Source organism: Lactuca saligna, chromosome 9, assembly GCF_052625555.1.
Source record: "Lactuca saligna cultivar CGN05327 chromosome 9, ASM5262555v1, whole genome shotgun sequence".
NCBI lineage: Eukaryota > Viridiplantae > Streptophyta > Magnoliopsida > Asterales > Asteraceae > Lactuca > Lactuca saligna.
Window position 1 is genome coordinate 18,535,150 of NC_136425.1, and position 18,208 is coordinate 18,553,357.

Consider the following 18,208-nt stretch of genomic DNA (forward strand, 5'->3'; position numbering starts at 1 on the left):
TATTGTGTTGGGTCCTAGCCTTGGAATTTCATTTGGGTGATTTACCAAGGACTCAATCAATCAACTAACTTGAATTCGTTTTTTCTCCCGATGTCAAAGTTCGACAACTATGGTCTTCTCAAATCCCGTGGAACAAGCATTCCACATGAAGATGATATTCCTCGATTCTATCAAGGAACAAGAAATCATGCTTCACTTCCTCCTCCTCCTCCTATTATTCTCCCTAACCCACAAGATTGTATAATTGAAAGGTTCAATATCACTCAAGCCCTTTTGGCAAGTAAACATAAAGAAGGCAAGTCGGTGTGTGCACACGTCTTAGGGATGAAGTCACACATTGATAGATTAAGAATGATGGGATCCGTTGTCGGTGAAGCGATGGCTGTTGATTGGGTTCTTCAGTCACTTCCTAACTCATGTAGTGAGTTCGCAAGAGAGTACTATATGATAAACCACGACGTGACCCTTATAGATCTCACATATATGCTTATTGCTGCTGAATCAGCAATGGTTTGGCGCAATAGAAAAGCAAAGTTGATTGGTGAATCTACCCTCGAGACCTCTATGGATATAGACAATGGTAATGAAAGACATGCAATGATCGAAAAGTTTGATCATAAGAGAAAAGGCGATGTCTGAGGTAGCTCCATGTGTTGTTCCAAAAGAGTCAGTTTGCTTTTATTGCCAAGAGAAGGGGCATTGGAGACGAAGTTGCCCTATTTACCTAAGAGATCTAAGAGATGGGAGAGTCAAAAGTATGACTATGCTTTGGGTAAGAATCCACTATCTAACTCCATTAAGTTCCTATTCATTGATTCTTAATACATGATGTGATAAGATTGCATTTGAATGTTTTGAAGGATCGGTGAAAAGAAAGGAAGCTTGATAAGAGAGCAAGATGAATCTAATCACAAGTGATGGATCTCGATCGCATGGACTTGAAGATTGTATTTTGAGCTTAGGGATAGCTATGATAGAGTTGTTAGAAATTTTCGTTTACATAGTTTTCAATAGATTTTGCATTGTAAGGACAAATGTTTTCCGCTGCTTTTATAAATAAAATAAATTTTGTTTGACTTATTTATTTATTTGTTTACTTCCTTGCAATGAAATCGTTATGTGAAAATTGATGTTTGCATATTTCTACAACGAATGGATATGATTCTTAGTTATGTTATTTATGGAAATGTCAAGAATTTACCAAATAGGGAGAGTTTCTCATCACCCAAAGTTTCAATTGGACAGAAACTTGGAATCATGCAACGTGGATGCACGATGAATGAGAAATTTCGTATTTGGAAATTAGACTAATTCATAGACAAAGTGTCAAGTGAAGTACTAGGAGATCGAGTACACAAAGTTGTGTGTTGATCAAGTTCACCATAAGAGTAACAAATATATTCGTCATGATTTACTAAAGGTTTGGTAAATATGATTATACTTATAAGATTAAGTGTAATTCTGAATTGATTAAAGGGTTTAGATCAATAGTAGAACGAATAACAAGAATCATATAGGCAGAGAGATAAAAGTTTCTCCATTCTAAGAAGAAAGGAGAGTACCTTTTATGCTTTATGATAGGTCTTAATGATTAAGAACCATATCTCAATTGATCCTCTAAGTGAGTCTTGGTACAATTGTATGTCCAAGAAGAGGAATCAAAGATTGTAGAAATGGTCAAATCAAGAAGTTAATCATACTTCGTTCCAAAACAAGTCTTAAAGTCAAGATTGTGACATTGAGTGAATAGTATTAAGAAGGTTTATAACATTCATCACTTGTGGAAAGTTGTGATGTCTTGGATAAGACAAAGACCAACTAAGACCAAAATTATGAAGTGTTTTGTTTTGATAAAAGCTACACTAACTCTTGAATATTTGTTTGTCAAGAAATGTTTTGATAAGAGAATCGTATATGTCAAGGAGTCAGTGGGAGTCTTAATGGTCTTGAAAAGTTTCATGAACAAATCAAATAAACCTTATCGATCATCACTAGCACACGAGTTGAGGTTTACAACGTATCGTGAAGACATTATTTTGTTTCTGTGCCAATCCAATCGAGTTAATTATGCATGTGAGTCCTATGAGTTCTCATTTGAATGCATAAAAGGCAAGGACCTTGATCAATGGAAAGTACATTGATAGGAAAAGGTGAGCTTCTTAACTACTTGGAAGACGTGGTGGGCAGCTGTGCTACCATAAGGCAAGAAATCAAGATCAAGAAAGTTCGATCCATATGAGTTTGAATTTGTCGTATACTTTGGTTTTTAACAAATTCACATGGATAGGAACACATACACCGTTTAAATCTAAGTGTCATAAGATTTCCTCCTTCATGAAAATTATTGTGAGAAAATGCTTTCACTAAGAAAGATTTTAAAAGATAGTGATTGTAAAATTGCATTCTCGAATTCGATCATGGTTACAGCATCCCTTTCCATAATTTGAATTGTGAGGTTTGGCAATTAGTCTTAATTGTTAAGACACACATATGAACTATCTAAGGCAAAAGTGTATAAGTTCAAGAAGCCTTGATAAAAGATTATCAAAGCACCAAGTATTAGAAACATGAACTTAAGAAATTCAATAAGTATTGTTTTTTTTTTTCCTGAAAGTTAAGATGTTTATAAATACATGTCGAAGCTAGTGGGAGCATAAGTGTTATGTTTTATAATAATCATCATGATAGTGGGAGCATAAATGTTATGATTGTATGATTATTAAGGCACGTATTGCATAGTTGGCAATATTAATTATAGAAAACAAGAGTCATACTTTGCAAAGTTGTAAGAGTTGAAAAGTTGTTTTGCTATAATTAAGGGAGAGAATATTATGCTTCATTTCAAATCTAAAGGATTAGGTTGTGGAATGTTAATAAATTTAGTCAAAGGTACATAGTGTGTTCTTAAAATTTCGATTATGATTACGGCATTCCTCTTCACAATTCGAATTTTGAGAACATAGAAAATAAAACATTGTGCGTCGCGTCCCATACGCTTCGGGTATAGGATCGATTGCAAATGCTTTAATGTTTGATCATTCTAAAATTTTCCAAATGTCCAGTGCATTTAGAGGGAAAAGGGACTAGAATTGGTTCTGACTAAAATAATTAAACAACTATCAAAGGACGATTCGAAGTTCGATGAGAATTGGTCGCTTGTGAGTAGTTGGAAGTATAGTATTGGAAATTATGAAAATTATTCCATATTGGATGGACAATATCGACATCATTACGAATAGATAAGATTCTATTAAGAAATTAGTTGTCATATGGAAAATATGGAAGCGTGTCCATATTGGGAAGTAAATATTGAAAATCTATGTCTAGATTAGAAACTTTTATGCAAAAGGATGTTCAAAGGAATGTACTTTGAAAGAGAGACATCATATCTAAGGAATTGTCTTGTAACAATCTCCGATAGAGGACTTTGTAATATCATTGGCAATAGTCTTTGAGACTTTGGTGCAGTGACATTACAAAAGGCTCGTTGCATAAAGTGTTAGAATCTAGTATATTCTATAAGTAACAAGAATTTGATATTCTTACACTTAAGAAAATGGATTTGGAGTTGTGAAATGAGAATGATTGGAAATGTGTTCAATTTGTCTATTTCACAAAAGTAAGAACCATAGGTAAACATTGTGCGCATGCTAGGAACATGGGACAAGTGTAATAATTCAAGTAAAAAGTTGATTACCCGAAACGACAAATAATGAGTAATCGATATGGTGATAAATAAAACGTGTTTTGTTTATACTCAAAGGTTTGAGGCCATATGGGATTGGTATTATTCTTGTGTTTCACCTTGCATGTTTTGACTTCCAGAATAATTGAGTTTATTAAGAATAATCGAATTATTCAAACGGGCCATAGTCGTTCATATGTTGGAAGTAGATATGAATGAAGATTGTCATGAATTGGTGTGTGGATTGTCTAGAAGAGTATTAGACATAAGCAAATGTATGCTGCAACGTTCATGAGTGCTTATGAATATGATTTGAGCATTGGATTAAACCCACGCTCACTTGGATCACCATCACGAGTGATTAGTGAGACGATAATATCTTATATTCTTGAAACCGAGATGTGTGAGTTGTATCTTGCGAATCGGTTGCACATTGATAATATGTAAACGCAATAGTAACTTGGTGTTATAAAACATATTGTTGTGTGTGATTCGGTGAGTGAGTGCAAGCAAGCATTGTATCAAAGTTTATCCGTTCCTTTTATCCAAGGTAGGATAGAAGCGATATCTTTGGGCCCCTCGATGGTTTAGTGATGACATACGTAAATGCTCGGCCGGGCTAGGACTAATTTGATTTGTTCAGTTAGTCTATCGTCATAAATCGAAAATCGAGATATAGTACAAAGAGAATGATTTGAAATCATATCTCATACGATATCTAGAATGGAGGAATATATGATCCCTTATCTAAGGACACGCGTATCTGATATGATCAGAGTTGACAGCGTCTTTGGAAAGCTACGATTGCATATCGGGATCCGAAGTCATACGCATAATAGTTGTTAGACTTATCCAAGTGGGAGACTGTTGGATTAGTGTCTAAGTCCATAACTATTTTGGTGTGTACTTGACCCGATGGTGCATGGTTCTTTTGGGTTGCCTTCACCAAAGCAACTTGATTGGAGAAATGAATAAAGAGAGAGAGGATAATATGATTTATTAATATGTTATAAGAATAATATATTAAAGGAGAAATCATATTTGTTTAATTAATATTGGTCAATAATTAATTAAGAATTAGTTTTGTGATCAAATGTAATTAATTAAACTAGAGGGGCTGATTTGTAATTATGTGATAGTTACAAAATAAGGTAAGGATTATCTTATTTATATGGTGGACGAATTTAAGGTTGGAAAGCCTTAGAACTCGAGTATGATAAGGATTATCTTATTGGTTGCTTAATGGATAATCAACTAGATAAGGATAATGACTGAAACCCTATCTCTACACCTATATAAACACCCCTAGGGTCATGAATTCGTGTATCCCTTCCCAAGAGGTCCTAGATACGAATTCTAATCTCTCACCTCTCTCTTTATACCTTCTCCTCTTGCTTATGGTGTTTGTGAGCCATTAGAGGAGTGACACTTGTGACTCTAAGCCTTCCAAAGTCAATTCAAGGAGATTTGTGATTGTTATTGCTGCATAACAATCAAGGTATGATCTTAAACCTAATTACATATTAATATGATTACTTGTATGCTAGAATTAGGGTTTATAGTCTTGGATTCAAAGCATGTACAATAGAGAAACCTAGATCCAAGCATTAGGGTTTGTATGAGCACATAGGATGTCTTATGACCAAAACCCATCAAAACCTTCAAAGATCAATTTTTCATACACGCCATTGCAAGGATAAATAAATAAGATAAAATCAAAATTCATTTTATTGAGGAAAAAATTGTCCTTACAATGCAAATCAATTGAAAAAACTATGTTATTACATATTTCTTAGCAATCTATTCTAACTCCAAGAAGTAGCTCAAAAATCCAATCTTCAAACAATGCGATCGAAATCCACTTTCTTCACGATTAGATTCAGCTCACTTCTTCCCTTAAGTTTCCTCTCTTTTCTTCGATCCTACAAAACATCAAAATGTAATCTTATCACATCATGTATTGAAAATCAAAGAATAGGAACTTATAGAGCTAGTTATTGGATTTTACCTGAAGTAGAGCCATACGTCTTGACTCTCCCATCTCTTAGATCTCTCAGGTAGTTTGGACAGCTTCGTCTCTAATGCCCCTTATCTTGGCAATAAAAGCAAATGGACTCCTTTGGCATAGCACATCAGAAAATCACAGACTTAGTTCTTTCTGGACTTCCAATGTTGCCAATGTCCATCGAAGTTTGGGAGTTTGATTCACCAGACAAATTTGCTTGACCAGCACGCCAAATCATTGCTGATTCAGCGGCTATAAGCAAACAGGTGAGATCAATGAGGGTCACGTCGTGGTCCATCATATAGTACTCTACAACGAACTCACTATATGATTCAGGAAGTGACTGAAGAACCCAGTCAACAACCAATATTTCTAAGATATCGACACCCAACATCCTTAACCTATCAATGTGTGACTTCATCTCCAAGACGTGAGCACACACAAACTTTCCATCTTCATGCTTAATTGCCAATAGGGCTTGAGTGATCATGAACTTTTCAAGCCTTCAAACTTGTGGGTTAGGGAGAACAATCGGAGGAGGTGGAGGAAGTGAAATATTTTCTTCATGTGGGAAGCTTGTTCCTTGGGATTTGGGAAGACCATGATTGCCAGAACTAGAAATCTACAAAACGGGAGAAAATTCAAGTTAAGTTGATTAGAATTCTTGATGTAACACCCAAATGAAACATCAAGCTAGGATCCAACACAATACTCTACAACCTAGAAGAGGGATGCCGTAATCTAGTCGCAGAATAATTGAAGGTAGGTAAATGACGATTTACCAATTTCCACCATGAAAAAGGAAAAGGATGTTTAAGTTTTAAATGAATTGAAACTCCTAGATCTTTGGAGATTCATTGAACTTTTCAATGGCATGTTTAATCTCGATTATGCCCTACAATTGTGACTGGGATGCCGAGGATCACAAACAATGTGTGAATAACCATACGAGTCACGTAGTGCACCCAATGCTACTATCACCTAATCAATGTGTCGATTAGCCACACACACTCCATTGATCTATGATAAGCATCAAGCCACCCTTCGCCACCAATGTCATCCCCAAATTAGTGTGTCGGTTAACCACACACGCTCCACTAACGTTTGACAAGGGTATGAAGTGTAATTCCATGGGTTAGCATACAATTTCACATTTTTCCTAAAGTAACTATGATTTGGGAATTTGTATAAGCATTTAGTTACTTTGTACTTCATTATACTTATAATGGAAGGTTTCTGTCCTATCCTACCCATTCGACTAACGACCCTCCACTAGTCAAGAGTGTGGTGGATAAGAGAGGATACCCATTCAATCGCCATTTTATAGGAAATTTCCTTAAACACCCTTATAGACCAGCTTCGTGAATGAATCCTACTAACGGTAATACTGACTTTTACTCATATATATATATATATATATATATATATATATATATATATATATATATATATATATATATATATATATATATATATATATATATATACTATTAGACCTTTAATGTTATATATATAGTATAGGGTGTATTTTACACTTTTAAAATACTATGTGGTTTAATTTACTAAATTATACTTTTAATTTAATTAAATGTAAACCAAAACTTTATGGGTTTATTAAACCTCTTTTAATTATAAACTTTAATTAATTAATAAAACCATAAGAGTGGGGTTTTAGAATTTAACATTTCAAAATTAAACTTTTAATCAACTTTTAAATTGCAAAACTTCAAGGCAAGTTCTGAAACATTTCAAAGCATTAGGGTTTAGAATTTAAAATTTTCAAAATTAAACTTTTAATCAAAAATTTTAATACCAAAACTTGAGAGCAAGTTTTGAAACTTTTCAAAAAATTGAGGTTTAACTATTTAAATTTCAAAAACAAATTTTTTAAGTTCAAAATTAAATTATAAAACCTAAAGGGGGAAATTGAAACTTTTTCACAAGATAATTCAAATCTAAATTACAAATAATCAATATTTATCGAATAAAACAAAAGATTATCTAAATTTGACAATTATCTTCAATTTTGGCAAGGATAAACTCCAAATATGATAAAAGTCGGATTTTATTAATATAAAACGTTTTAGGTAATTATCTACAGCCAAAACATGTCAAAATCCCAAAATCTGCTCCATCTGTGACTTTGAGTCGTCGAGTCAATCATGGACTCGTCGAGTTCAGCCATGGACTCGGCGAATCCAGCCACCAGAACAAAAAAATTTCGATTTTAAGCATGAATAACCAACCAAAGCATATAATACATCAAACAAACAGCCCTAGGCTCTGATACCACTAATGGGTTTCGAGCAAAACATCATTCCTATGGTGTACATGCAAACCCTAATAGCTTTTGGATCTAGTTTGTCTAATGAACATGTGATTGAATATCCAAAGCTATAAACCGTAGATCTAGGATACAATTAATCATATTAACATAAAATAGAGTTTAGATCTGACCTTAGATTGTTATATAGCAATAACAATCAATCCTTAGCTTTAGAAAGCTTAGTGCCTCAACTGTTGCACCTCTAATGGAGTCACAAACACCACTAAGCAAATAGATGAAGAAGGAGAAGAGAGGAGGCACCCAAAAACGTATAGAAACCCTAAGGAATCAGTTACCCACGTTTTTGGGGCCTAAGTGGTCCTTTATATACTTTTGTGGGCTGCTAGGGTTTTAGTCAAAACCCTAATGGACAACTTAAACTCTAAGCAGCCCATGGAACCTTCTAGGTAAGGCCATGGATGAAAATATGATGGTCTCCCATCATAATTTCGTTCACCCCTTGATCCTTTAGCATTCCTTAGCCCAATAAGTCAATTATCCAATAATTGGAGTCTAGTCCCCTATATTTATTTAATCTCTTTTAGCCACAAAATTAATTATCAATTAATTCTTGACTAATATTAATTAAACAATATGATTTTTCCTTTAATATATTATTCTTATAATATTAATAAATCATAATTAAACCTTTCTCTCCTTAATTCATCTTATATATTGCTATGGTGAAGGCAACCCAAAAGGACCATGCTCATAATCGGGTCAAGTACATACCAACATAGTTATGGACTTAGACACTAATCCAACAGAATCTACATGCTCTTTCTCGTTCCAAGCTTCTAAGTATTCAAAACTCTTCAAGAAATGCACCAAAACACACTCTTTAAGCCTCACACACTCAAAAATAGAGAGTTAGTTTGCTAGGGTTTGTTTCTGGATGATAGGATGGTAAGGGAGGCCGGGGAGAGGAGTTAAGGTTCTTTAAATAGGGTGCAAACCTAAAAAATTAGGGTTTTCATAAGCAGTTCCTACTCGTCGAGTCAGGGCACTCCGACTCGTCGAGTAGGTCCAATAATCCACATGAGCTAACCCGCCTCTACACGATGAGTTGGGGCAATCAACTCGTCGAGTAGGTCCATAAACATGTACATAATGCTTTAAAATGTATACCTCGGGGTCAGGCTATTACAAGGACTCTAGGAGAGTTATCTTGTCAAATACCACATGAAATTATTTAGAACAAAATCCTAGCATAAAGTTTATGAACTAGATAATATGATTGTATTCCATATGCTACTATGTAACATCGTGGTTTTAACATAATCCTAGCATGAAGACTTAGTGTTTTTTATTCAAAACATTTTCAAAACCACAACGTTACTTCAAAAATTCAAACATAATTCCAAACCATTTAAAATGTAAACAATAGTACTTTAAAGTAAATAATAAAAAATGTGTCCAAGAGTGGTATTATTAATATAAATCTACTACCCATAAGAACCCCTATCACGAATGCCAATCTTCTAAACTGCTTGCACCAATCATAAGGCATAAAAGAGAAAAGATACAAGTTTCAGCCCCTACTGAGTGAATTCAAAAAATTGCACATAAAACATACAAACCCCAAATTGGGCAAACATTCCTTTTATGATGAAACATAAAAATGATAGACAAGTAAAGATAGCAATACAGCCGCATAATATAGTTAACCAATCATATATTCCACTGCATGCATGCATAAATGTTCAACCGCAATTCTACCACATTGTAACACCTGGTTCCTAGTATGTATTTTATTTAAGTATTTTGCATTTTTGGCCTGGGACTTGGCGAGTTGAAGGCCTAACTCGTCGAGTAGGAGCGGGTTTGGATACGGGATTAAGTGGCGGACTCATCGAGTCGGCGGCCAGACTCGACGAGTAGGCTCTGACTGGACAAAAAACCCTAATATGATGGTTTGCACCCTATTTAATCATCTCTTTCAGCCACCACTCTTCCATATTGCTCCCAAAGACCCTCCATAGCAAACCCCGACCGAGTGTGTGAAGATCTAAAGGCATTTGTGGTGATTTTGGTGGTTTTGTTCACAAGGAAGAAGGAAGATCATAAAAGGACCAAGAGGAGACTGAAGGATTCGTGTTTGGGACATTATTTACAGTCTTTGAAAGGTATAAAGCCTATACCTTGCTTGCTTAATTGTTAGATCCCTTTTTAGGGAAGACTTAGGGCTTTTAAGCCATATGAGGTGACCAACCATGATTTGCAAACATGGTTGGGGGTCAAGACTTCGGATCTAGCACTTGGGAAGAGTCACAAGGCAGATTGGAGTTGCTTTTGCACTCAATGATGGTCCCATGCATTATAAGAACCATTTTAGGGCCTTTTAGGCTCAAAAGTCCCATGCATGCACGTAAATTTCGCAACTTAACGTGCTAGATCGAGCTTAGGGATTGGATCTATCATTTGGACAAATGTTGTACATCATAAATCGAGGATATAGGGTGTGGACGTTATTGACTCGGCGAGTCTGTTCTTGGGACTCGAAGAGTCCAAGGCATAAAGTCCCATATCTGTTGAGGGTCAAAAGAACTCAGTTGGGTGTTAGAAGGGTTGTGGCAAGTTAGAAGGAGGGACCCAACACATTGGACTTAGTTTTAGACCTGGAGTTCATGGGACTCAACGAGTGCTAGAATAGACTCGGCGAGTCCAAGGCAATCTCCTTATGGTTGAAGATGAACTCGACGAGTTGTTCATACAACTCGGCGAGTCAAGGTCAGGACTTGTTCATCAGATGAAGGTGAAATCGACGAGTTGTTCATACAACTCGGCGAGTCGCATGAAGGTTCATTCGATGTTCGTATAGAAGAGGAACTCGTCGAGTCGTTGCCAAACTCGACAAGTCGAGTCGTGGATAAGGACGGGTAAAAGGTTAGGGACTCGACGAGTTGACGACCCAACTCGGCAAGTCGGGTCAACTTGAAGTTGACTTTGACTGGACTTGAACTAACCCTGTTTAGGGTTGCATGTTCTGTGTGCTGACTTGAAGGTTGTCGTGTAGGGATTGAGGAGTCGAAAGGGAGTCGACTTGTATGTTGAGGATAGTTCAAACACTGCACGACATTGAGGTGAGTTACCTTCCAGTAGGGGTGGGTCTAAGGCCACAATGCCGACCCACCAAAGATGGGTAGTTAGAAGATGATTGTCTTTGTGATAATTATCTTGGTCTGGTTATGTGCTTTGGTCATGATATTTATCTGTATGATATGTTATGTGTATAGTAAGGATCAGTTTCCCTGACAGTGGTCCTTAGAACCGAAGGCTAGGTCAGTACATGGATATGTCTGACTGTATGTTTGTATCTTGTTGTTGTATGCTAGTGGTAGGGGTGGAATAGTCCCCAATTACCAGTTGAAAGATACCGATGACAGTTACCGGTTGAAAGATACCGATGATGATTACCGGTTGAAAGATACTGACGATATTGTATGGTATGTGGTATGATGGGGGAACTCACTAAGCTTTGTGCTTACGGTTTCAGTTTTGGTTTCAGGTACCTCTTCGTCTAAAGGGAAGGAGCCAGCGGCGTAGCATCGCATCACACACACACATGATTCTGCATCGGACTTTCTGGGATTGTACTCTGATTTTTATTGTACTGATGATATGGATTTTGAGACAAGACTTTACGATTTCCTTTATTGGCAATGTTCTGGTGTTATGACTTATGCTATACTTAATTTAAAATGAAATTTTCGGGCTTGAATTTTGGGATGTTACACACATAACATATATGATCAACCAAATACCATATAAACAACTGAATAGCATGTAAACAATCACATTTCATATATAGATAACCTTTACTTGTTCGACCTTTTATTAATAACCAACCTTTTGTTATATATTCAACCTTTTAATATACAACCAACCTTTTAAAATATATTCAGTCTTTTAATATGCAACCAACCTTTTGTTACATGTTCAACCTTTTAATATGCAACCAACCTTTTGTTACATGTTCAACCTTTTATTATGTCTATCCAACCGATTGATAGAAAAGTTTCCCTTAATGCTACTTAACCCAAGAGAAACACCTTGTTCACTACTTGTGTGCACGGCCAGCCGAATGCTCTAAGTGGCTCATGACTTCCACCTGAAACACCAACCCCGTGACTCCACTTTCGCTACTCCGACTTTGCAAAGTACAAGTACCTCGCGGTGTCATTCAGGATCAGTACAAACAATGTCAATTCTACCTATACACCTCCCGATTCCCATGTGATATATGCGCTGGTCGCGAACGAGGGACCAACATCACTCCAGCCCACAAACACCGAAGTGCCCGCAAAGCATGTGTCACACGGTCATCTAGAAAGACCGACAACTAACAACCATTGTGGCTATAGTTCTTCCTATAGGTACTCTTTCAACCTAGTAGGCACCCTCAATGATCCGGATAAGGTTTTAGGCAAAGATCATGAACTATCCAAACCCTCTACGCATAACCCCGCAATGTCATTTATACATTAAGTAAAGCATGTTTTCATCCAACATAAGTGTGTATTTAAACATGCAATATATTCATAAGCAACACATTAAATCACTTCCATATATCATTCTATCCAGCAACTTAAACTAGTGTCATATACATCAAGTTCATCAAGGTGTAAGCAACATAGCAATTAGGTCATAACATGGCAATAGCACAAAACATATATTAACATCACAAATAAAAAAAATATACATACATAAGTATATTATAGGATTCAAAATTGCTACAGGAACATATATTAGCATCACAAATATAAAAAATATACATACATAAGTATATTATAGGATTCAAAATTGATTCAGGAACTATTACGAGTCCTTAGGCGGTCGTCTAAGTTGCCTCATCCTTTTGACGAGACCCTAGGCAGTATCAACTTGATTTTTGAGTGCTATATGTATATGAGAGGATAACTACTATCCTACCTTAACGGTGATATGTTTTTGAAACGCTTCATTGAAGTTTTTGCAAGGTTTTATTAGTTTGTTTTATAATTGTACTTATCTTTTTTGATAATTGTACTTTTAAATTAATTGTGAAGCTATGTAAAGTCAAACATTACAGTTGCCGTATTGATGTTGCACGAAAACGTAGCATTGGGGTCGTTCAATGGATGCCGCAAGAAAACTTAGCATTGGGGTCGTTCGAAAATGAGGCAACAAGTTTTATGTGTTTTCCTCGAAATCATGATCTTTTATAGTATTTATTTTGGTCGTGATATATACTCGAGATTTTATATATAGGTGCAACAATATTGGAATATTAATAAAACAAGTGGTTTAAATTTGTCAACGATCACAATCAACATAACTATATAATTAAATATAAACAATATGGTCCATATGGACCATATCAAAGTACAAGTATAGATATTGATTTGTATTAATGGATGGATTGTAGTTGTACGACTTCAATAGCTAAACATTTAATTCAAAATCTTTGCAAATTGAAAAATACGTATACGTACAAAGTAATATATATACTCTTTTATTAATGTGGCGATTATTTTAAGGTTATTCAGCCTTAAAAAATCTTGTGTGAACTCTTCTCATATTCATTTAATTGTTTAGAAATTTTATCACGTTTCAATCTTAAATTGTGTACATAAAAACTACATATTTATAACGATGTTAAATTTCTAAACATTACATGATTGTTAAAAATCAATATTACATAATGACACAATCGTTTGATAACTTCCAAATTAGTAAATGATCCAGTTTCTAAAACATTATTAACGTGTTTCTTCTCTCTTTCAATTTCCCAATATTTACTTTCCAATTTCAAATTTTAGTCAATATTTACTTTCCAAATTCATTTTTGTTCATATTATAACCCATATTTGCCAACCCATATGAGCTCTGGAACCCATTCTCGCCAAATCTTTTTAAATATACAACCCTTCCTTTCTTTGTTCCCCACTTCAACTCCAACTTCAAATTTTATTTTATTATAATTTAATCCCATTTTTTAAAGAAACATATCGAACCTTCATCTTCATATAATCATCTTTTTCTTCTGATTTTTTAGCCTATTCTCTTTGCTTCTGGAAAAGGGTATCTAACAAAGCTTTGTTCTTTTATGGTTTAAAATGTTTTCTGAGCATGTGAACTTCGGGTGAAAGGTCACCTTCCTTGGCTCTTTCTAAGTTTTCTATCTTAAAAGATTCTCAATTTCTTTTTTCTTCGATTTAAGTAATGGGTTTTTTTCTCAATTATTTAGAAATTATGATAGAAAAAACTTATGAGTTAAGTTCATATGGAGCTTGATTATTCAACTTAGTGTTGGAAATCTTGAAAAAAAAAAGTTGAATCTTTTTCGAGGGTAAACAATAACATGGTATCCTTTAGTCGTTTAGGAATTGGTTTGAGTTTTCTCTTTGGATTTGTCCTCTTAGCTTTTGCCTTAGAGCTCTACTATCTTCTATGGTGGAAGAAGAGAAGACAAGATATCGAAAACCAAAACTCTCCTTCTTCTTCTTTTCCCAAATACACCCCTACTCACATCTCCTCTTGTTTCAAAAACCCTAATTCTTCAACAATCCCCGAAACCCAACAGAAAGATTTGCAGAATTCTTCTGATGAGAGTGGGAATCATGAAAAACAACAAGAGCCCACACAAAAAGATCCGCCATTGAAGGGTTTCGGTGAAGAAAGCATCGATCTTGAACTCATGAGGCTTCATAACTTATGTGGCCCTCCGAGGTTTCTTTTCACAATCAATGAAGAAACCAGTTTGGATATGGAATCAGAAGGTAGAAAGGGTTCAAGAACAGTAAGTTTGAGTGAGCTTCTTCGCACACCAGATACACCGATTTCGTCATCGCCATTGAAGAAGGCCACACAAGGTCCCAATTTGGAAGGTTATATGAATCCATTGTATGATTTTGACTCTAAGGATTTTGATTTCAACAAGATTAGATCTTCACCACCTCCCACGTTCAAATTTTTGAGAGATGCAGAGGAGAAATTATTGAGAAGATTGATGGAATTAGAATCTGAGAAAAGGGCGAGTTTAATCATGAATCAAGATACCGAAGAGAAAGAGAAAGAGAAAGATGGTAAATTTGTAATATTGGATGGTAATAAGGGCAAAAATGCAGAAGGGATTCATCATCAAATGTCTACGCCTTCACAGGTACTTCCATTGGCTTCTTCTCCATCAAAAAGAGGATCTGATATTTGATATTATTTTATTTCTTCTTCTTGTTCTTGTGTAATAGTTGAATTTACAGAAGATGTTCACATCCGATTCAACAATTAGGGTTTAGTTTTCAAATATATTTTTATTATGATTTTTTCCAATTTTGAAATTGGAAATTTGATAATCAGAGTAGTTTTGAAATTTTAAAAAAAGTGTAGCTAAAGCATGAACTTTTTGAGTGGAGTTAGGCTGTACTTAACTTCAAAAACAGAATTCGAATTTTATTAAATTTAAACTGAAAAAAATGAGTCAATAAGTTTTATCAGTTATAATCATGGTGCCATAATGTTATGCTCACTTGGATTATGATGCATGTTTAAGATTTATTTTTCTCTTGGAAGAAACAGAAAATGTTATAAATTAAAAATAAAATAATATATAAGACAAAAAGTTATAATTGAGTTATAAATGCACTTTGGCAACTTCGATGTTTGTTCTGATCCTACAATTAAGGGTTTGTTTTCCCTTGTTTAATGATGTTAGCACCAACAAAAATACACAGCGTCTAATTTAGGTTCTTAATTAAAAGATTTTGATCAAATTTATAAATCTGTGATCGATGTTCATAGTTCGTCTGTATTAAAAAAAATTATTTTATATATCTTTGTGAAATTAAATAATAATAATAAGAAGAAGAAGAAATAAAGTAAAATGTAGAAATTGTCTTTGTGGCATGGCATTTTTTTGGAGTGCGTACTTGTGATTTTTGTTTCATAAAATATATTTATGATTGGTCTTTTCACTGATGTTTTTGTTTCTATTCAAAATGAATGAAATGATTTATTTCTGTTAAATGCTTTTTACAATTTGTTTTATATAATTTAAATAAAAATATTATTATTAAATAAAAATAGTCTCAAACCCCCCATCCCATCCCAAAAGCTTTTACTATCTTCCTTCACAACTCAATCCAACCCATTTTTTTTTTATTAAAAAACTAAATTCTTCCTCTTTCATCTCAATAACTCAATTAAACTCAATCTTTTACTCAATTAAAAAAGTATAAAAAAAATTAATCATGTATTTTGGTATCTTTTATTATTATTTTTTTTTACTTAAAATTAAAGACAACTACTAACAAAATTAGACCTAATTACAAAAATTAATTTAACTCAACTAGTAAATGATTGACACGTGGGGCGATCCTTGGTGAACTTGGATTGTGACTATAGCATAGGTCACCAAAAAGAATTAGTTTTGATTTTCTTTTAATTTAAAATTGGTGAGCCGCTCACCCAAATCACCCCAATAGGAGTAGTTTAAGAGGCTGTTTGGTAGGACCTGAATTTTTAAGAGGTCTGAATTTCTAAGAGGGTCTGAACTTTTAAGATCTGAACTTTTAACATGTTGTTTGGTTGAAACCTCTGAATTGTAATCTGATTGATAAAAATGTTCATTTTATCCTTCTGTAGTTCTATATTATGCTAAATGATAAATGCATAATTGATAAAAATTACAAGTGATCATACAATAACCAAATTTAACATAAATTCTTTCAAATTCATTTTTTTTCAATCCATTGAAACATAAAAATCATACAATAAAACCAAATTAAATATAAATTCTTCCAAATTCACCTCTTTTAATCCATGAAAACATAAACATCATACAATAGCCAAATAAAAATACTTCTTTCAATCCATGTTGCAATTAGTGACATTGGAAAAAAAAACACCACCACCAATCCCATATGCCTTGAAACCAAATCTACTTCCTACACACTTAAGAAACAACCATACAATTTATCACTCTTTTATCAACAAAAAAATCAACCAAAGCTTTTCAGCACAAATAAAAAAAAATCATACCATAAGATGCTATCAGCACACAATTCCATTAGACCATCATCCATATCAGCAAGAAATTGTCCATTATCAACAGGTACACAAGTTAATTGATGATCCTAATAACAATTTTATCAAAATTTATACATACTTCAACATTTTAAGAGATTGAAATTGAAATTGACGATCCTAATAACAGTTTTATCAAAATATTTTAGAAGCAAAACATTCCGGAAAGAACAAATTCAACTCTTATTATCGAGTTTTAGGGCAAAGAGGAAGAAATCTTACCTGCAACTGGAAGGGTTTTCGACGGCAAAGTCATTGGTGGATGGAGCAACCCGTTATCTCGGATAAGAACAGAGCTAGTCTAGGGGATGGCGTTAGCGATCGAAGAGAGAAGATGTAGAGAAGTGTACAGTCGATTATGCACAGGGCCTGATAGGAGAGAGAAAGAACCGATTAGCGATGGGATGGAACTGTTCATTGTCGTCGGAGATGGCGGCGCAACAGAGGCGGTGGACGGCTGAGGCGGTGGCTGGATGATGTCGGAGGGGATATCAGATGGTTACAGTCGTAAGATCGGAGATGCAGTGAGAAAGGGTGGGTCGACATTTGTGAAAGAAGGAGAAGAGGAAAAGAGGTGGAGTACTAGGGCAAAAGAGGAATGTGCGTTGTTTTTTTAATTCAGACATGTCTTCATATCTGGAAAATTAAGAGGCATCTCATAAATTAAGAGGCATAAATTCAGATGTTACCAAACAGTCTGAATCTTAAAAATTAAGAGACTGCCTCTTAATTCTCCAATTAAGAGGCTACCAAACAAGGCCTAAGTAAGTGAATGTAAATGACCCAATCAATTGAGCATGGAAGAACAGGCCCGAGATCCGAGACCTGACATTAACAAATATCGAATTGGATGGAAAATTGATACTGAACACCAAAATGAACACACATTATCAGTAATCTGGTTTCCAATGCTAGCAGTGGTACCGAATCCAAAATTTCGTGATTTTCGAGTACCGTAGACCGTCTCATATTAACATAAATGATGTCGATTTGGGTCTGGAATTTCAATACTCTTGCTCACCCCTAATATTTTTCCTCGTAGCAAACGGCTCTTTGGTGATATAACCAAACTTTAATTATAATATTTTACTATTTGAGAGATTAACAATTTAGCTTGAAGCAACAGATA

The 18,208-nt window shown here is 34.7% G+C and overlaps 1 protein-coding gene across 1 annotated transcript; it reads left to right on the forward strand.

The window, feature by feature from the left end:
• Positions 1-14,359: 14,359 nt before the first annotated feature.
• On the forward strand, positions 14,360-15,208 carry LOC145016041 (uncharacterized). The gene has a single exon (XM_078974476.1). The coding sequence runs from the start codon at positions 14,360-14,362 to the stop codon at positions 15,206-15,208; it is 849 nt and encodes a 282-aa protein (XP_078830602.1).
• The last annotated feature ends 3,000 nt before the right edge of the window (positions 15,209-18,208 follow it).

Coding starts and splice junctions, on each gene's coding strand:
- LOC145016041 (XM_078974476.1), top strand. CDS start 14,360: ATGGTATCCTTTAGTCGTTTAGGAATTGGTTTGAGTTTTCTCTTTGGA.